Source organism: Phacochoerus africanus, chromosome 3, assembly GCF_016906955.1.
Source record: "Phacochoerus africanus isolate WHEZ1 chromosome 3, ROS_Pafr_v1, whole genome shotgun sequence".
Taxonomy (NCBI): domain Eukaryota; kingdom Metazoa; phylum Chordata; class Mammalia; order Artiodactyla; family Suidae; genus Phacochoerus; species Phacochoerus africanus.
Window position 1 is genome coordinate 198,105,482 of NC_062546.1, and position 21,551 is coordinate 198,127,032.

The following is a 21,551-nucleotide window of genomic DNA, read 5'->3' on the forward strand; positions in this document are numbered from 1 at the left end:
ATTATGTTGAATAGAAGTGGTGTGAGTGGGTATCCTTGACTTGCTCCTGAACTTAGTGAGAAGACTTTCACCTCTTCACCATTGAATGTTACATTGGCTGTGGGTTTGTTGTAAATGGCTTTTATTATGTTGAGATATATTCCCTCTATACTCACTTTGGTGAGAGTTTCTATCATGGATGGATGTTGAATTTTGTCAGATGCTTTTCTGTGTCTTTTGAGATGATCGTGTGATTTTTTTCCCCCTTCATTTTGTTAATGTGGTATGTCATATTGATTAATTTGTGAATATTGAACCATTCTTGCTTTCATCCCTAGAGTAAATCCCATTTGATCTTGGTGTATGATTCTTCTTATATATTGTTGGATTTAATTTGATAACATTTTGTTGGGGATTTTTGCATTTACATTCATCAAAGATACTGGCCTGCAGTATTCTTTTGTATTGTCTTTTGTCTAGTTTTGGCATCAGGGTAATGGTGGTCTTGTAGAATGAATTTAGGAGTGTTCCGTCCTCTTCGGCGTTTTGGAATAGTTTGAGAAGGATATGTATTAGCTCTTCTTTATATGTTTGATAGTATTCCTACTCTGCCATATTGACTGAACCCCCAATTTTTGGTTTTCAGTCATTTTTCCATCTTTGATGCCAAGCATGGGCTCTCCCAACTTATCGTTTTCATCAGGAATTCACATGGTATGATATTGAAACATCTTTATTAAGAGACGAGACCTGGAAGATAGGTATATTAATCAGAGCTTTAGAGAAAACCACTAGGACATGGACATAAGAAGGTATTTATTAAAAGGATTGGTTCATGTAGTCATGGAGGCTGAGAAGTCCCATAATCTTTCTGCAAGCTAGAGACCTAGGAAAGTAGGTGGTGTAATTCAGTCTGAGTCTGAAGGACTGAGAACCAGGAGTGATAAGGGCAGGAGAAGATCAGTGTCCTAGCTCAAGTAATCAAACTGGAAGGGCCAAATTCTTCTTTCTCTTCCCTTTTGTCTTATTCAGCCCCTCAGGATGTTGTAAGATGCCCACTCACATTGGGGAGGGTGAATTGCTTTACTGAATCTACAAATTCAAATGCTGATTTCATCTAGAAGCATTTTCACAGATAGACTCTGAAATAATATTTAGCCAAATATCTGGGCACCCTGTGATTCAGTGAAGTTGACACATAAAATTAACCATTACAGTAGGTTAGATTACAGAATTGCACTGAGGAACACTGGGGGTTTTTGGAAATGCTGTTTAGAAGATACCTTGCATGTTTTAGGTGAAACTGGATTGAAGAAAAGAGATTAGTGGTTGAGAGAACTGTTGTCATCTTGAGGCTGTAGTGTTGCAACAATATGAATTCAGATAGTGCTAATCAAGTTGGAAAGGAAGGAATCTGTTTAAGAGACATTTTGAAGACAGAGTAGACAAACTTGGTAATAGAGTATTATCAATGGAGAGAAAGAAATTAGATGACTACTGTTGGCTGCCTAGAGATGGTAATGATGTCATTAATCTGGATGCAGTATGTAGGCAGAAAATCTGGTTCGAGGACAATTAATAATTTGAATTAGAAACATGTTGCATTCGAAGTGCTTGCCAATATTATTCAGCAGGAAATTGGAAAGTTAAAGAACTTCAGAGAAAAGTTTTGGAGCTGTAGATTTAAAACTCTTTAACAGAGAAGTGAGATGAGGCTTAATAATAGAACACTGCAAATGTTAGGAACTGAAGAGGTAAGTGAGGAAAGAGGAGTCAGCAAGGAAATTTGAGAATTGTAGAGAGAGTTAGAAGAACTAAGAGACTCCTGTGTCCTGAATGTCAGTGGACAAGAATGTGTAGTTCAAGAGGCTGATCAGCAGCATCCTATTCTAGGGGGAGGCCTGGGAGACTATAACTGAGACTATACCATTGTTTTAGTGATGAGAATTTCTGCCCCCCCCAGGAATATTGAAAGCCTCATTTCATTGTAGAGATGAGGACAGAAGTCATATTCTGGAGGTGGGTGGTGGTGGTAAAAATTATGTAATGGGGAAATTCATGAGTCTAGAGCATATTTTCAAACTTTGACAGAGATGGGAACGAGAATGGAATGGTAGCTGGTAGCTCAAAGTGTGCAGAGTGAGAACAGGGCTAGATTCCTCATTCAGTTGTATTCTATTGGGGAGACTACTGTGGAGAGTATAATGAGTATGGCACAGTTTTAAAGTAGGTGGATTAAAAACTGAATGAAGCGTACATATTGAGGAGAATAGGTTGTAAACATATTGGAACATTTCTTCCTCTCGTACAGGAAGGGAAGAGAGGATAGGTGAAATCATAGAGAGTTTTTGTCAGAGAGAAAGAAGGGTGAGTCTATATGGGATGATTTGGGAATTGAAGGAATTGACTGTGAATGAGAGAGTTAAGGGTAAGGTTGACACTTCCATTTCCAGTTATAGAAAATAATTGGAAATAATCTTCCTTCTGAGAACAACTCAAAAACCTCATTACCACCATCCTCACCCAAAGGGGAGGGGGGAAAATTGAAGTATATTTGAGAGGTAATAAGAATGAATATCTAGGAGAGGATAAAGGCTTAGGAAGGTAAAGCTAGTGTTTTGGGTTGTTTGTCTCCCACAGATGTTTACTAATCTTTGGAGAGATAACCTGAAAGACTAAAGCTGAAAAACTGAATAATACATTTGATAATCTCCTAGGGCCAGAGAGATAAAGATTAGAATTTAGGCCCTGCTCATATGGAGAATGGGTTGCCCTGGTGAACCAGTCTTAATTGGGATTGTAGATACACCTGTAAGTAAGAGTGAACTGCATGTAGATAGCCTTTATAAGAGCTGTAACTCTACTTTGAATACATTTAAACTCTGAAAAAAGATTAAGATAATTTGTTGCATTTATCTCAGTTGCTTGTCAAAAGCTGATGTAAATCCTATTTGGAAGATGATAACATTATATTAGGCCTCAAATTATTACTCCATTTTACAAAGATAATGCCCAGCCTATAATAAAAAATCTGACACATGATCAAACAACATGAATAAAATCAATTGGAAGCATCAGAAGATAATATTAGATCAGTAGGGATTCCTGATGTTGGAGTTTTTCAGAACCAATTTTATATAGCTATTCTTACCTTGTACAAAGAGATAAAAGAGAAAATTCACCATTTTGCACAGAGAACTGAATACTTTCAAAAGAATGAAATGAAAAATCTAGACTCAAAAACATAGTAAATTAAGAACTTTGTGGGTTCAACAGTAGATTAGATTAGAGCTGAAGAGAGAATTAATGAAGTGGAGAATTACGGAAGCTATTGAGAGAGACATCAAGACCTTGAGAAGGTCAAAAGTGTGTAATTGGAGTCCTAGAAAAGGGGTAAGAGAGAATGGAGCAGAAATGATATTGAAAGAGGTTTATTGGAGACTTTCCATAACTGTTGAAACTTATCAAGCAATAGATTCTCAAAACCATCTTAACACCAAGCAGGATGAAAAGAAATCCATGCCTGGGAGAAAATAACTGAGAGTATACCACTGTTTTAGTAATGAGAAAACTAAAGACAAAGAAAAAATCTCAAAAGCTTCCAGAGATGGGGAGGGGGAATAGAGTACACTTTCAAAGAATAAATATGTCAATTAACAGCTGACTTCTCAGTAGACACAATGGAGGCCAGAAGACAATGGAATGCTATCTTTGCATTAGAATAACTGACAATCTAGAATTTAAAGCTTGCAATAATATCCTACAAATATAAAGACGAAATACAGATGTTTCAGACTTGACAGTTTTTCAGTTGCACTAGCCACTCTTTAAAATACTTGGAAGACACAGTGTGACTAGTGGCTATCATATTGGGTAGCACAAGAAGGACAGTACTACTATTAACAAAACCATGAGGATATTTTCAACAGCATTCCCCCACACCCCCGCCCTCCCCAAAAGGGAAACTTTAGGTGAAATTGACAAATGCCTAAAAAATGCAAATTAACAAAACTGATCCAAAAAGAAAATTTAAAATTAAAACTATTTAAATGTTAATTTTTTGTGTGATGTCTTTGTATACCTTTAATATCAGGGGGAATACTCTCCTCATAGAATTGATTTCCCCTATTTTGGGGAAGAATTTGAAAAGGATTATCTTTTCTTTCACTTTTTGGTAGATTTCTTCTCATGCCGAAAAAGGTGGGGCTGTTGTAGACTTTCTTATCAACCTGTCCAAGATTGGTTTAAAGGGAAGGGGGAGGTGAGGCTTGAGACTTAAGATAAGGTAGTGGTAAAACATCAAAAAATGGAGCTAGATTCTTTATTACAAATCCTAAATTTGGATTTAAAAAAATCTTTTTTTTCCACATTTTTGTTTTCTTTAGTTTGGATAATCTTAATTTATCTGTTTTGATATGTTTATTGATTCTTTCTTCTCCTGGCTCAGGTGTGCTGTTGAGATCCTCAAATGAACTTTTCATTTCAGTTATTCTCTCTTTCAATTTGAAATTTCCATTTGGTTTTTTATTTTTATTTTTTGGTCTTTTTAGGGCTGCACCCATGGTATATGGAAGTTTCTGGACTAGGGGTCAAATTGGAGCTGCAGCTGCCAGCCTGCACCACAGCCACAGCAACATGGGGGTCCGAGCCACGTCTGCGACCTGCACCGCAGCTCACAGCAACCCTGGATCCTTATCCCACTGATCGAGGCCAGGGATCCAACCTGCATCCTCATGGATCCTAGTCGGGTTTGTTACTGCTGAGCCATGATTGGGAACTCCGATTTTTTTTTTTTTTTAATAATTTCCATCTATTGATGTATTTTATTTGATGAATCATTGTCATCATACTTTCCTTTAAAGATGGAATGTTTTGTTCTTTGAATATTTATAATGGCTGCTTTGAAGCCTTTGTTGCCTAAACGAAAAATCTAGGCTTGCTTAGAGATAATTTTTATTGCTACTCTGCCCTGCCCCAGTGTATGGGTCCCAGTTTTATGAGTTTTCTTGCATATCTTAGAATTTTTTTGTTGAAATTGGGATGTTTTTGATAATATATTCTGCATTCTGATTCCTTTTCCTCCAGAGTTGGTGGTGGTTGCTCTTTTTGTTTGTTTAGTGGCTTTCATGGGCTAATTCTGCGGTGTGTAGCTGCTCATGTCTCTGTTCAGTTCTTTCTTGCTTTTATCATTAAGTCTGACTTTCTGGTGGTTGACCTTGAGTCAGTATATCTTAGTGGTCAGCCTATGATTAGTCAGAAGTTATGTGCAAACTCCTTGAAACAATGAGACCTCCACCCTTTCTCAGTGATCCTGGTGAAACTTGGGAAGTGCATTCAAAATTAAGGCAGTTTACAAGTTAGCCCTGGCTTTTGCTTTCTGTGTCTGCAAGGCTTACCTTCATCCAGGGCTGAGTGGCTCTCTAGGGTTCCCTCATTTCTCTCCTATATGTTTACAGTTGTAAACATGAGCATAGCAGTAAAAAGTAGATTCTTATCATGGTGCACTTTGGTTGTCTCATTCCCTGATTTTCCCTGCTAAATTTCTGATTGGTCTGCTGATCTGTTGCTTGCCCTCACTAGTACTACACACTCAGACTAGCTGTGATATTGGCTTTCCCTGATTTTTTGCCCCTTGAATTACTGTTGTTTTTGAAAATGCCCCTGGCCATGGTATTCCTGCTCTTCACCAAATAAACTGAGATCTCTGTCCTGCAGTGGGGCTGCCAGTCACCACACCCGACCCTGTCCTCATCGGACTTCCTCACCCAGGAATTGGGAGTAGGTGCAGAATGGCGAGAGCCCCCTGCTACACCACCACACATTTCCACTGCTGTTACTGAGATTCAGTAGATTTTCTTGAATAAACACTTCTCAATTCATTGTTTGCCTTTGGCTAATATCTGTATCCTTAAATGGTTGGTTTTGATAATTTTGTCTGTTTTTATGGTTGGGGATAATATTTGTCAAACTCCTCATTCGCCATTCTGGGGGTCCTTTCCCCCGCCTTCTCCCTCGGTTTCTTTGTCTCATTTTTAAACAGTTAAATTTTATTCAAACTAAATTTTATTTGAGAATATGTTATAAAGTAGGTATCTATTTTTTTAATGGTATTAAGTAGTGTCTTAATGTTACTTAACTATTTCATTGTGTTTCCCACTTATTTGTTATGTAAATTGTTTATTTTTAAAAGTTCAGTGAGATTTATTTTTAATCCTATCCACTTTTTTTCTCTTTCTTCTATTAATTATATCTTCTTTTACTTCTTTTTACCATCTCTCTCTTTCCATTGGCTCCATCTTAGCTTCTGAATAGGCTTTAACCTTTTCTTTCTTTAAACCTCTCTTTTGACTTTATCTCCTTGAGTTTCCTTCAGTACGCAGGTTCATAAATTTCTTCTGCTCTTGCTACTCATAAGGCTGAGACTGGGATAAGGCAGATGAGATGCCTAGGGCACAGACATTGAAGGAGGCACTCTAAGACTGGCTTTAAAATTTTTATTTATTTATTTATTATTTATTTTTGCCTTTTAGGGCTGCACCTGTGGCATATGGAAGTTCCCAGGCTAGGGGTTGAATTGGAACTACAGCTGCAGGCCTACACCACAGCCATGGCAACGTGGGATCCTAGCCGAGTCTGTGACCTATACCACAGCTCACTGCATCGCCGGATTCTTAACCCACTGAATGAGGCCAGGGATCGAACCTGCATCCTCAAGGATACTAGCTGGATTTTGTTTCTGCTGAGCCACAGCGGGAACTCTCAAAGGCAGATTTTTGACTTTCTGCTCAGCTAATCTGACTTATTCTTACCAACTTGGTTTCCTAGGTCCTATGTTTTCCATTCTTTGCTGGCTTGTTTTTAATATGATTTCCCTGAATGACCCAGCTTTGCTGGGTGTTCTCACTGCTTGTTCACGAAAGCAAACTCAGGCAGTCATTTAGGGAGTGATTACTGAGCACCTCTTCTCTCCTAGTCCTATGGGAGCCAAGAGGGTTAGAGTTAGTAGGAAGGTAGCATTACTCCTGAGCCACAGCAGGAATGTCTGTGTTTTCTACTGCTTCTTCTTTGCTTTTCCTAAAAGTTGCTCTAATCCAGATTTTGTCCTCAGCCCTCTTCTGTGTCAGCTTACCCTTTTGTGGCAGTCTCTTCCATTCTAGAAAACTTTGGGTTACCAGCATTATGTAAATGGCAGGCTAATTTATCTGAGTTATGCTTCAGTTTTCAAGTATTTGATGTGGAAGTGTATACTCGCGTGTGTAGAGGTGTGTAGAGGTGTGTACTCGCGTGTGTAGACGTGTGTTCTCGCGTGTGTAGAGGTGTGTGTAGAGGTGTGTACTCGCGTGTGTAGACGTGTGTACTCGCGTGTGTAGAGGTGTGTGTAGACGTGTGTTCTCGCGTGTGTAGAGGTGTGTGTAGACGTGTGTTCTCGCGTGTGTAGAGATGTGTGTAGACGTGTGTTCTCGCGTGTGTAGAGGTGTGTGTAGACGTGTGTACTCGCGTGTGTAGAGGTGTGTGTAGACGTGTGTTCTCGCGTGTGTAGAGGTGTGTGTAGACGTGTGTACTGCCGCGTGGAGGTTATCGTCTCCTGTTAGAATTCATCATCTTCTTCAACTTAGGGATGTTGGCGTCTCCCAGTCTCCTTCCTTGAAATCTCACACAGCGACCGTCTCCTGCTCCCCCTCAATTAGGCCTGTTGCCAAGTGGTGGCGGTTTGTCCTGTGTAATACCGTGTTTAGGGGCTCTTTGTTTCAGTGTCTGCAGCTCCAATTCTAGATCAGGTTTTCCTTTCCTCTTGCCTGCTCTGTCCTGGTTCTTTCCTAAGGTGTACCTGCCACCAGTCTTTTCTGAATGCTGTGCCAGGCTGATTTTTCCTGAGCTACAGCTTTGATCTGTTGTTCTCCTCTTCTGCTCATTCATGCTTCGGAAATTCCCTACTGCCTTAAAAATGGGGTGGTTTTCTAGACTTTCCAACTTGTTTTATTTTCCTTGCCACGGTCTCTATTTGGATAGGCTGGATTCTATCCTAATGGAATTAATGTTGCAAGAATCTGCCTGTTTTTCTGTTTGTGCCTCTATGTTTGTTTCTTTCTGCCAGCAGTAGGCTTTTCTCACATTCTCAGTTTTTCCTTAAAATCTTTCCTGAAGCTCTCTCAGCATTCCTGACTTAGAGATACTCTCCTCCATCGTATGTACATTTACCCATTCTTAAAAGTATTTCTCTCTCCCCAGCTTGTGTTATTTCAACAGGAGTTTTATAAATCTAATTACCTTTTGTATCCCTCCTTGTGCCTCGGGTAGTGCCTTGCAGAAATAGCTGTTGAAGTAGGAGTGGATGAGTGCATTTCGGAATGAAACCAGCAGATGGTCTGGTCTCCCCTATGTGCCTTTCCCACTACTTTGTTGTTTATTTAAAACCATCTGTTTCTCTCCCTTCTTAAAACTTTGACTTGATCTCTGAATCTCTTCATGTATTACTAAGTGGCCTATTACCCTCCGTCTGCTGCTTCTCTTCTCCTGAGTTAGCATTTCAGTTTAAAGAAAAGTTACATCATTTTTGGTGAAGGATGGGTGTGGGAAATTGAGAGGAAATGGAAGCTAGTGCTCAGAATGACATCTTGATCCATTTTATGGGAAAGCAGGCTGCCCACCCGGACTTCAGAAATTTCCAAGTATAGGCTTGAATCCTGGGCGGGTAGCCAGCGGAGAGTAGAACGTAGAAGTTGTGATGACACGTTTGGTATCCAGGTGGAAGCGGGGGTGGGGTTGGGGGGCGGCTGCAGGGCCCCACGCTCCGGTCCGCTGATCCAGGCAGCCGCCTTGTCTTCCTTTGGATCAGCTCCCTGAGCTTCTGGTCAGATGACTGGTTTGACCTGGTGGCAAGTTAAGTGTACGGAAGTAGATGTCGAGCTATAATTTCGCCTTTTTTGGGGAAAGCTTGCGAATCATCTGGGGTTCCCTGCACGGCTTTGGACATCAGATTGTGGCAATGAATTAATGGTTATGTTGATGAATTCTAAGGAATTGACTTATTTGTTTTTATGGAGAAACGTCATTTGTCTAGAAGTAAACTTCATAAATGCCACATCTTGCGAGCCCTAGTTTAGTACCCATTTCAGTACAGACTTTAGATTCTCGATCTTTCTACCATTTTTCAAAACCTATTCCCTCCTGCTCCTGTGCATTTCACAAGCTGAACAGAACCTCAGAACGCCTTAATTTCCACCTTGATGCCCTGCTTGTGGAGGTTTTTAGTTGAAGTGGTCCAAACAAGGAGGCTGGTGATACCCATGAAGTTGAAGGCCTTGAAAAGAAACTCAAGGAGTTCCTTTTGTGGCTCAGCAGTTAATGAACCCGACTAGGATCCATGAGGATGCAGGTTCGATTCCTGGCCTTGCTCAGTGGGTTAAGGATCCGGCATTGCCGTGAGCTGTGGTGTATGTCACAGACGAGGCTCGGATCTGGTGGTGCTGTAGCTGTGGCTATGGCGTAGGCTGGCATCTCTAGCTCCAATTCGACCCCTAGCCTGGGAACCTCCATATGCCACGGGTGTGGCCTAAAATAGCAGGAAAAAAAAAAAAGGAAACGAAACTCAGGACAGATGGTGTGCTCAACTAACCACCTAGGAGAATGTGATGCCAGGACCCAGTGGGGACATCACGTTGCCTTTGCCATCCAAGTCCTAAATTTCCGAGAGCACAGAGGAGGCTTCAGGTTAACTGTTCTTCAAGCACCTGTCTCTCTTTGGTTTCAGCTAGTGACAGCTGCGCTGCTCAAGGCAGGAAGAGCTCTGAGCTGAGCAGTGGAGGCCCTCCTGGATCGGGACAGAAGAGGTTATCTTGGAGCCAGTAATGAGCCACCCCGACTACCGGCTGAACCTCCGGTCCCTGGGGACCCCCAGAGGTAGTGAAAGGAAAATGGAATCTACACTAGCAGCTGAGACCTGAAATAAAAGTGGAATGGAAGCAGAGGGTGGGGCTGAGGGTTGAGGGGGACTGTCGTTCTTTTGGTGATCGGTTAAATATTCTCCTGTGTTATTTATTCTGGAATTGAGTGGCTTTTTGTTGTCTTAATTTATTGTTATATTGAGTACAGCTGTTTAATTTCCTCTAGAAAAATGACGATCTTTTAGTAATTCCTATTTAAAAGCTTGTATCTATAAACAGCAAAGCATACTGAACTCATTATTTGGGTTACGTTCCATGTATATTGTGGTGCTGGTTTCAAATTCAAGTCTCATCTGTGTACATTTAATTCATGTCTCCTTGCCCATTTTTCCTTTCTAATGACTATTTGGAATCATTATTAGAGAGTTGCATTCTCTTTTTGGTCTTTCTAAATTAAAAAAGGGTAAAGTGCCTCTAGGTTTAAAAAGACAGAGATGTTTGATTGAGGAAAGGGCTGATTACTGCCTCATGTTTCTAGGTGTGTCCTCTTTGGTTGGTCCACATGGTGTTGGTGCTTCGCCAGGTGACAAAAAGTCAAAGAACAAGAACACACGAGGGAAGAAAAAGAGCATATTTGAAACCTACATGTCCAAGGAGGATGTTTCAGAAGGCTTGAAGAGAGGGACACTCATCCAGGTGCTTAAAATGCATATACTAGAAGACTGTTGCTTGAATATTCTTGAATATGTGGATTCAGAAGTAATCTGTTACTTGTGCAACTATTTATTTTTCTGTGCCATGTGCTTTGAGAGAAATGATGATGTACCCGGCCCAGGGCTTCCCACTTCTTAGACCTCCAGTGCGACTGCAGGTGACGAATGCCACAGGACCGTGACAGTTTGCTGGGAGCGAGGGGAAGGAGCCACAGCTGCCAGTTGGGATCGTCCCGGAGTGCTGTAGTAGAAGGGATGCATTAGAGCCAGGCTGTGGGTTGGCACAGTTTGAGTAAGTGAAGGTAAGAGAGCTTTACAGCGAACCAGTGTGAGCTACTAAAACAGAAGTGGGATATAGAGTGCGGCTGTAGGACACACTGGAGGTCAGTTTGCCTGGAGCAGGTGGATGCTGGATGAGGGCAAATAAGGTTGGAAAGGAAACGGTAGGGAGGAGACAGGATTTGTTGAGTGCTTTATAGTTTACAAAATATTTTTACAAGCTAATTCAGCGGTTTGGCTCAGCACACGTTTATTGGGTATCCTCTGTGAGCCAGGAACAGTTGATGGTTAGCTGTGCACCACGAGGGTGCTCCCAAAGTGAAGATGGGGAGACCGCCTTCACCTACTCGAGCCTGCAGCCCACTGCAGAGCAGGTGGTCATGTGAGGGCATGGTACGTGCTCAGAGCAAGGTGTGACCAGGTGTATGGGAGGGTTTGCAGGAGGTGACACCTGCGGTGAATATTGAAAGATGACTCGTTAGGGCCTATGAAATGAGTGCTATGTGTGTGTGAAGGTGGAGTGGGGAGGCAGTGACACTCCTGAAAGCGAGAGCTGGGAGACCGTGTGGAGCAGAGCAGCTGCGGTCTCTCTAGGCGTGAAGTCTGAGGCAGGTGATGGGATGGAGCGGGAGGCGGGGCCGCATAGTCTTTGAATGAAGTCCAGTTTATAATTCTTAGTTTAGTATAGAATCATTGCCATGTGTTATCTGGTTCACTCGAAAATGCTGACTCTGTTCTATTTTCTCTCATTCTGAGTGTCCAGCTTCTATATTTGTGTGTTGGGCGGGAGATCCAGCCGATTAACTGATACCGTTGTCTTCTCTTCCTTTTTATCCTTTTAATCACCTGTGTGTATTTACCTGTGGTCAAGTGCACATGTGATTAATGTAGACGCTTTCCCACTGTGCCCGGCTGGGGATTGAACCTGTGTCCTGGAGCTGCAGAGATGCCCTGATCCTGTTGCACCACACTCGGAATTCCTGATGTAGACTCTTGAATGAAAAATTGTTTTTTAACAAATTAGTTGTTTGTTCTAATTGCAGAGGTACAATTTTTTTTTTTTTTTTAAGCGTCCCTGGATTTCTTTGATAAGGCCTCTCTGGGGAAAGTGAGAGAGCTGCATGTGGGCATTTGTCCATTCATTAATCCATTCCTTTGCTGTTTGCCGTTCATCACACGTACGGGACTCCATTTTCTCTCCAAGTTTCTTGGCCCTTGTCTCGTTCCGTGTCTGAGGACCTGCTGAGTGTCTCCCATTCTCATCTCCTGCCACGCTCTTCCAGGTACACCCTGCTGCTCCCTTCACGCTGATCATCAGACCTTTGCCTGTGAAAGCTCTGCTCTTTGATTCCTCTGTGACTCTGGACGTGCTGTTCCTGGTGCTTGGAGTGCTCCCTTGGTGTAATCGTGCTTGACCTTACCTAAATGTTCCCCCCTTGGCGAAGCTTCACTTTAATTCTCCAAGCAGAATCAGCCGTTCCCACTTTCCTGAAGCTGACTTTTTTGTTTACCCTTTATTCTAAACTTATTACCATTTCTTGGCCTTTAAGTTTCCTCAAATAGACTGTTCACTTCCTTGTGGGCAGGATCATATCTTATTCCCACAGATTAGCCCAGTGCTTGGCATTTGATTGATGCTTAATACGTTTATATTGAATACATATTTATTAACTAACTGAATAAAGGATCAGGGTGCTGTATTGAAGCGTGAGAGGAACCTTGGTTGTTATAACTTGGACGAAAATTTGCTTGTAATTTTGGTTATAGAATTTGTAGAGACAGACTGAGGGAAATATTCTGCAATAGTATTATTTTTGCTCCCTCCTATTAATTTTTGCTTTTGAAGCAACTGTTTGCTTAATATTAAAACAAAAAGCTGATCAATATAAAACTCTCTTTCCCAGGAGTTTGTAAGTGATTCCTCCTGGCCTGTGACATCATGAGACTCTGCAGCCAGAGCCTCCCCCCCACAGATGAGAACAGTTGTTCTTTGCAGATGGGGAGAGGAATGGGTTCCAGATATGAGGTCACTGTGTGAAATATACAACACTGTAAATAAGATTTTCATAGGCAGAGAAACAGAGTCCATCTGTGCCGGCCTTGGTGGCTAAGGTAGAAAGCTAGGCAAGAAAAGATATTCGAATGCTTCTGGAGAAAATTAAGCTTATTAACGATATGTATTAGATGTAAGCATTGGTTAACTTCCGTATGCAGACTGAAGTATGGTGCGGTATCCTTTCTCTCCTCCTCATCCAGAGAGGAAGCTTGTAGCGAGAGAGAGCGATGTCTTTAAATAGGAGTGGAAGATATTTTTATTTTATTTTCAGTGCTTTGACCAATGCTTTGACGTCTCATTGGCGTTTTGCCCTGGGTGCTGACGAGGAGTCCACAGAGACCGAAGAACTCTCTTTCCTCTGTTTGAATTGACCAGCAATAACACATGATCATACACATGCGGCTTGGAAAAGTTTTTGGTAAACAAGTTCTCACCTCAAAGAACATGTGTGTCCTGCCTCTCTGCATAGGTACAGGGTTGGGAGACGGGGCTCGAGTTTGGGGTGATGACCAAAGTGACCTGGCTATGAAGATGGTAAAATTGGCTGGTTTCATGTTTCTGGTTGGTTCTTTGGCAAAAGGTAGTTCAGGCTGGGCCCCCGGAGCTGCCGGAAGCATGAAGTCAGATTTCTCCTAGAATAAATGGTGTGAAGTTGTTATTGGACCTTGAAGGAAATCCTAGTCGAGGAAGACTGGACAGAATGGGCTGGTATCTAGGACCTTTACGATTTGTTAAGAGGGAAATCAGCTAGAGAACATTTGGGCGTGAGTTAAAGAGAATAGTGACATTACAGAGGACTGCTTGGTCATTTAGCAGGGACAGAGGGTATTCATAACATTGCTACAGGGGTGGTGGGAGAACGTCAGCTCTGCAGGACATGAACTCATCAGCTCCACAAGTGTTTCTAGACTGCCTGCTCAGTGCCAAGCATGTACCAGTGAGCAGGATGGGCAGTTCACTGGGGGAGATAGGCAAACGCAACTGAAGAAATAAAGAGGAAAGTACAGCCCGTGATGCCTGGTAATAGGGAAGTAAGGAAAATGGGAGAATAACTAGGGGAAGCCCCTTTGTTTAGGGAGGCGAGACCTCTCTGAGGAGCTGATGATCTCTGACTTGAGGTTTGAAGGGTGAGGACAGCCCAGCCATTTGAGGAATTAGGAAGAGAGCGTTACAGGCGGAGATATCGGCTAGTAGAAGAACAGCAAGCAGAACAAGGCTTGGTTGCGTTTGAGGACTAAGAAGTCAGCCCGTGGGATCCAGTGAACAAAGGGAATTCGGCTCGGGGAAAGGAGAGTTAGGCAGCCGCCAAATCCTGTAGGGTCTCTAGGCTGTGCTGGAGACTTGGATTTTCAGAATGAGGGGAGTCACTCAAGTGTTAAGCTGGGGGAGGACATGATCCATTTTATGCCTCTAAAACAACTCTCTAGCATCTGTGAGATGAGCGGACGACAGTGGAAGCTGGGAGAGCCTGTGAAAGGAAGGTCGTCAGGGCAAACCGGGCAAGAAGGTGGGTGATGTGAACTGGGTGGTGGCAGGAAGGTGGAGAGAAGTGGGTGGATCGGGGCCAGTCCTGCCTGACATGCTGATGGATGAAATGGGGAAGGTAAGGCGAAGCGAGTCATGAAGGACGACCCCTGCGCTTTCGATGGATGACGTTGCAGTTAACCGGCATGGGGGAGACTGAGGGTCGGACTGCGGTGCTGGTGCTGGCAGGAGGGGAGCAGATGGTGGAAGGGAGTGAAGAAGCCTGGTGGGGAGCGTGGTGGACGGAGAGGCAGCCTGCAGGAGTTAGGAGCAAGGACCCTGCAGCCGACCGCTGGGCCTTGGACGGGCTGTGGAAGCGGGCACCTCCCAGTGCCTCTGGTTTCTCATTTTCTGAAAAAGAGAGGATAGTAGTACTTACCTCTCATGGGTGTTCTGAGGTTTAATTAGTTGGTAGATATAAAGCTCTTAAAACAGTGTGTGACGTGTGTGTTCTTTGACAAATGTGTGGTACTAAACCGCTGTGTTGTGATCTTCTTGCTCTAAGAGGATGTTGCGGATATGTGGGGTTAGCTAATTTTTCAAGAAAATCTGGAAATGCATATTTACGTGTGAATTTCCCCAGTTTTAAGCATTTTCAAACATCCCGTAAGCCAAATAAAACATGTTCGTGACGGCCAAGTTAGGCTACTTAGTCCCGTTGGGTGGTATTTTTCTGCAGCAGGACTCACCGCCTCGCCTCGGGCGGAGGCGTGAAGAAGGCAGGTAGTTGGGGTCACCTGAGAGTGAGGCTTTGCTAGTTGAATATAAGAGGCAAAGCAGGAGGTGAGGACAGGCCACGGCAACCAGGGACCAAGGAGGGGGATAAACATAGTGGGAAGACGATCAGTGGTGAAAATGTGGTCAGGGCTCTGGGGTGGAGGTCTTGGTGAGGACGGAGGATTGTGGGAGCGGGCTTTCTACCCCCAGTGAGCTGGAAGGATCGAAGAGTGTGGTCAGAAAGTGTGATCTTTGATCTTCCTTGTTTGGAGGTGGTATAATTAGCAATGAGAAGGTATAGGTGGTGAACATGGGGAGAGTGGCTAGGGTGGGTGTGCTCGAGTGACTAGCTCAGGTGGCCTGGTCACCCACATGTCATGATGTCCCGTACGTGTTTATGGGAATGGGGCTGGAGAGGAAGGGAGTGGGCTAAGAGGGTACATCAGGGATACGATCAGGAGGTTTGAAAGTGACAGCACCAAGGAGGTACAGCAGGGGCCAATGCCATGAACTTCTAAGGCTCTGGGGATATTGAGACAGAATGGGGGGAAAATCATTTTAAGGCTGCAGAGGGGAAACGGGGAAATAGTCTTCCTCTGGCCTCTGAGATACGCGGGACAGGAGAGAGGAAAGTGCTCCCTTTGGGCCTTGAAGGGGTGGATCACACAGGGCCTGGCCAGGTTTCCGTGGAGGCCACAGGGCCCTGGAGCATTCAGAAAAGAGGTGTAGGAGCCTCACTGATCAAGTTCCAGGCCTAGGAAACGTTTGAGGAGGAAGAGGAGGGATGAAGGTTTGGGGAAGATTAGGTGATGGTCTTAAAAATATGGTCTCCTGTAGGCATGTAGAGAAGACAGCTGCTGGAAGTCTCTTTCAGGTCTGAGGCCGTTTCTTGACGTGCTTTGCCGACAGCTTCTTCTGCCGGGCTGTGGGGGTGACTGAGGTCTGCCGTGGACTCGAATGTCTTCTTTTTCAGTCGGATCTGTACCCTCAGGGGGTCTGTTCCTGAGGCCCAGGTCTTAAGAGTATGTTCCAGTCAAATTGCAAATGTTTTTTCTTGGGCTTGGCTCTGTCCCTCACTGTGCACTTTGACATATCGGGAAGTTTGGGATAGACAATCTAGAACAGAATCTTTAAGGTCCTTTTAATATCTGTTCTTTTAAATAGAGCCGAGATAGTTTATAGCTGTAAAGGGAGTATCTAACCTTTCAAAACTGTGAATCACTGTGTGGTACATGTGTAACTTATATAGCATTGTACCGCAACTGTATCTCAGCTAAAAAAAATTACACACGAAATAGAGGCACCATACTGCCCAGAGCAACCTGCTTCTTTCCCTTGTGCCCAGCCTTGGCCTTTCCAAGTGCTCTGTAATTAAAGGCACTTTCAAAGCAGAAGGCATTCTCCTCTTTGTACTTCTTCATGTACTAGCCATTCACTGAGGTCGAATGCATGATAGAAGAATAGCAAGTGCAAAGAAAAAAAAAAAAAACTTGGGTCAGAAAATGAATTTTAGCAACATCAACGAATTTACTTTTATTTGGAGTATCCTCCCTCACTTGAAAGCTCTGAGGGTCGAAACTGTTACTACTCTCCACGGCGTCTCCATCACTTAGCATTGGGAAATGCTTAGTGAGTGAGTGGAAGACTTTTCAGGATGAATGTAATAAGCCTTTTCCCCCCTTCTCAACCAGAAACAGCTCTCCTAAAAGTGAAATCGCCCTGATAGTTGTAAAAAGGAACTGGCCTCTGGGAGCTTTGCCTGCCTATCGCCCAGCCCCTCGGTCTCTCTTACTTCCCTTCTGATTTATCCTCAAATTCTGCCCCCCCCATCAAGGACCAGGTCGGACATCATCGCCGGAGCCTTGCCTAGGGCCCAAAGCTGAAATAAGCTGTCCCCGTGCTTGCAACATTCTTCGTGTTTTACTTTATAGATAGGAACTGTTTGGTTGTCAGTCTCTGTCGCACCTTCTCTCAGGGTCTTGCACATAATCAGAATTCAATAAATTATTATTGAGTTAATGCCAAATGAGGATTTGTAGTAATCTATGTGGGATTTAACAATAGTATAACCTGTTGGCGTGGAAATTTGTTCATTTAAACACGGTATACCAGTGAAAGAAAGAATTATTTTCTGCTTTATTTTATGCCCTCACCTATTCTGTTAATTGTGTATCTCTGAGTCTTTCAATATTTTAGGTGGGAAATGTTATTTAAAACACTTTCTCAAGACACTCTTTGAGTTTGGCTCTTAGGAATATAACTGCCGCCATCCATGTGTTCCAGTGGCCTTCGCATGCAGCTGTAAAGTGGGGAGGGTTACAGCTTCCTGCAAGAGCCTCAAATACTGGACTGCTATTGAAGACAGCCCCCACCTGCACCCCTGTGCGTAAATAGAAGCAGACCCTGATTTGGTGCTGGAATAACATGAAGTCCAAGGCAGACTGGGTGGCCTGGCTGTCGGAGCCAGGATTCCCATTTACATTAAGAGCTGGTTCTGGACCATTTTGAAGTATTGACTCATTCAGCTCTGCAGAGGGGCAGAGTGAAAAATATGCATCCAGGCCCTCGAGGCTAAGCATTCAACTTGGAAATCAACCTGTATCACTTTGAAAATTGTCACAGAAACCAGTGATTGTGGAAGGGTCTTAGGGAATAAAAAAGGCCACTGTGTAGTGAGGCATGATCCCCAGATAACCTTGTTCTTAAAGGAACCGTTTAAATTTGGAGACCAGCATATGGGGCACATAAAATCCCAGGAGCCGCCGCTTTCCCTCTCCACACCAAGCCCTGGTGCTTCTCACCTCTGCCTGCTCACAGCCAGGTGCCAATGTGAGCTCTCAGTTTTCGATGGAACTCTGTGGTATGGATGGCACCATAAATCGTATTTCATATATTTAGTGACTAGTTCTCATAGGTCTTAACTTGTTTCCCAGATCGAACTGTTTAATTAATTTTAAGACTTTTTATTGGATAATAACATGGGTATGGAAAAATCATGTGTAAGTAGTTAAATTTTCACAGATTTATTTTTTATTTTAAAGGGTGTATTGAGAATTAATCCGAAGAAGTTTCATGAAGCCTTCATTCCTTCTCCGGTAAGTTTAATAACTTTATAATAAACCCAATGTCACATTTAATTTTTTAGATGTGCCGTGAAACTGAAATTATATATTCTAACTAAAAAGCAGAGTAGTAAAATAAAATTGAGGATGGGCAAGGATTTGTTTCAAATTTAAATAAACAAAATTTACCTTTGGTGAACAACCCCTTCTGCCAGTCTTAAAATCACACTTCACATGAAAGAGATGGCATTTGTTACTAGGCTGCAGGGAGCGGCTGAACCCACACAGACACCCACTAGGTCTTGTAATTGGATGCCCTTGGTTTATAGCTTAAAAGGATTTATGGTTTTTTCCACTGATTTAAGTTAATCTCTCCTAAACAAATACGCTATCTACTTTCAATCTGCTACATGAGCTAATCTGCAGATTTGTCCAAAAATAATGTGTGATGCTTTTTTTTTTTTTTTTTGAGAGGGTAAGAGTTTCTAACCTCACTTTTTATGCAGGTGATAGGACTTGGGTCTTTATACTCTTTCTTAGGCTTATGACTCATTTTAACAGGCTCTCTCCGATTAAGGAAAGATCACTCTGACATGTAATTAGCAGCAGGTCTCTGGATAAGGCTTGATTGTGCAAAGCTGGGAGAGCAGTATTCTTAAATTCTTGACCTGACTTTTTCAGGACGCCATAAATAGGATAGCTGTAGAATTAGATTTTTCACACTGGAAGAAATCATAGGAAGAAACTTCGGCTTATAGATGAGGAAATGGAGTACACATATTTCAGTTAACGTATTTCGTTATGTGAAACAACAGGTTTAATGAGAATATAAGTTCAGTCAGTTACCGCATAGGTATTATTATTGTTGTTGTTGTTACAGTAACCTAAGACCCATCCTAAAGCACTGTTTAGTCCCTTTGATCCCTTGCCCTTGTCCAGAAGCTGAGGGTTCACATTTGTATCTCAAGTTTAGGGCCTTCCCACTGGCTTAGATAAAAAGTATCACGTGTTTGGAGTTCCCACTGTGGCGCAGGGGGTTAAAAATCCAACTGCAGCGGCTTGGGTCGCTGCAGAGGTACAGGTTTGATCCCTGGACTGGCACAGTAGGTTAAAGGAGCCAGTGTTGCTGCAGCTGTGACATAGGTCACAGCTGTGGCTTGGATCATTCCCTGGCCTGGTAACTTCCATATGCTGTAGGCTCGACCATTAAAAAAAAAAATTACCATGTGTCACGTTGTTCTTTCCTTCCTTCTTCTCTCCCTCCCTCCCTTCCTTCCTCACCCGTGGCATATGGAAGTTCCCAGGCTAGGGGTTGAGTCAGAGCTGCATCTGCCGGCCTGTGCCACAGGCACAGCCACCCCAGATCCGAGCCATTATGTATGACCTATACCACAGCACACAAGGCTGGATCCTTAACCCATTGAATGAGGGTAGGGATTGAACCCGCATCCTCATGGATACTAGTGGGGTTTGTTACTGCCGGGCCACAACAGGAACTCCCCGCATTGTTCTTTCTTAGGCATCTTCTGTTCCTGTGACAAAACATGGTGTATGTGCTGACCCTGGTGCTTAGATGGTAGAATTGAGGGTCGGTTTTGAGGTAGTAACTCAGCAGCAGAAGCGGTTCCATCATACCCTGGAAGCACAGTTTGTATGGGTGTTAGATTTCAGAGTTTGCTCATAAGGTGAAAATTGCATTCAATAATCGTAAACATTATACATGAAAGTCTCTTGGGAATAAGCCATCTTGGAGACAGATAAACCATCTCCCAATAAGTCTGGCATAACCAGCATTTTCTCCACATTAAAAAGAGCAATTGTTTCTTCATGGGGTTGAAGGAGCCCAATTACATTAGGAGCCCCAGTGGGTGAAAAACATGGATTTTTTTAAGCATGAGAATCACAGCCAGTGCAATTAGGAGTTCACCCTGAGAGGTACCTGGCAACTGAGCAGATTTCAAACCTCCCATCTCACTGTACACTGAGGCTTGCTCTCAATAATTGGAATGATAAGGGGCACTACGTATAACATTTTGGAAATTTTACTGTTTGTTTTCTCTCTTCCCTGAGTACACAGTAATGAATTTCCCTAAGTTAGATCCCTATTAGGCCAACTCCTAACAAGAGTATGGCCTAGGACGACAGTACAAATGGAGGCATAGCATATTTACCTTATAGTAAACATTTAAAAGTTATAAATCAGACTGTTAAGTAAAATGCACCCATGACAAAATAGATTCCTTGCCAAATATACCTCCATGTGCTTGAGTTCACACGGAATTCTAACTCCCCTCGGAGCTCCGGGCTAATATGTGGCTGCGTGGAGAGGGTCCGCTTCCGGCCCACCCATCTTGCTTTCCCAGTCCTGGCTCCTGCCCCCCTTTGCCGCGCTCCTTCCTCCTCTCATTCATCGAGGGGCCTTGCATGCATCTAGGTGAGCAGCTCATCCCACATGTCCAGGCTCTGCCCACGTCCCTGAGAAATCCCACCCCTTAGCCCCTGACAAGTCTTGATGCTCCCTCTGTGCTGTGGTCTGCCTTTGAGAAGAAAGACCTGGCGAAGATGCCTGTATGTGCCCTAGATGGGGGCTGGGAGCCGATTACAATCCATTTGGCCCTGAGAGCTCCTCGCCTGATGAGGAAGGGCGTGGTCGGAGGAGAACCATCGCAGAGGCCCTCTCAAGCGGAGGCCTCGTTACCTGCCTGTTAAATTCATGTGATTTAAATTTGCCAATAACGCATTGCCCCTGTTTAATCTGGCTTGTTAAAAGAAGTTCAGAAGCAAAAGTTATTGAGGCTTCAAAAGCTCAAGTTGTTCTCCCACTTGAAATTGTATTCCTGGCATGTCTTGTTTAGAATTTTTTATGCAGCTGTGATAATAGGGTTGACTTATTTCTATACCTCTTTTATTCTCTTATCTGGCCACTGATAGAGTAATAAAATTGTCTCAGAGGGAGAAAAAGCGATAAATGACTCACCTCTAAGTTTAATTAAGAACAGATTACAGAAGCTGTATCAAGGCCCAGTTGTGATCATAGATTCTCTGGTTTTGGACACTGGCTTAATCCTGTATTCTAGTTTTGTGGGTTTTCTGGTCAGTTTCCAGTTTTAAAAGCATTCTAGAAAGCAGTTGAAGGTAGAGATTGTAGAGGCAGTGAATTAAATGTAGATGAATCCTACCATTGGTCTGGATTTCAGAGTGTATGTAGCTCATGTCTGGGTCAGCTGTGAACTGGTATGGACTGGAAGAATGCTCACAGGTAGTTTAGGTGTGGTAGGATGTCAGAACCGGGGCCTGAATGTTACCTGTCCCCTGCTTTCAGCAGGGAAAGTAAAGA

General features: G+C 43.2%; 1 protein-coding gene across 4 annotated transcripts in view; it reads left to right on the forward strand.

Annotated features, from left to right (window-relative positions):
- DIS3L2 (DIS3 like 3'-5' exoribonuclease 2) overlaps positions 1–21,551 on the forward strand; it is a 364,222-nt gene that overhangs the window by 36,414 nt on the left and 306,257 nt on the right. For all 4 annotated transcript variants that reach the window (XR_007134111.1, XM_047773760.1, XM_047773762.1 and 1 more), the window contains 3 exons: positions 9,731–9,879; positions 10,402–10,559; positions 18,194–18,247. Coding sequence is in view for 3 of the 4 variants with exons in the window: in XM_047773760.1 (XP_047629716.1) it covers positions 9,828–9,879; positions 10,402–10,559; positions 18,194–18,247 (264 nt within the window). In the remaining variant the exon portion in view is untranslated. The remainder of the gene's footprint in view (positions 1–9,730; positions 9,880–10,401; positions 10,560–18,193; positions 18,248–21,551) is intronic.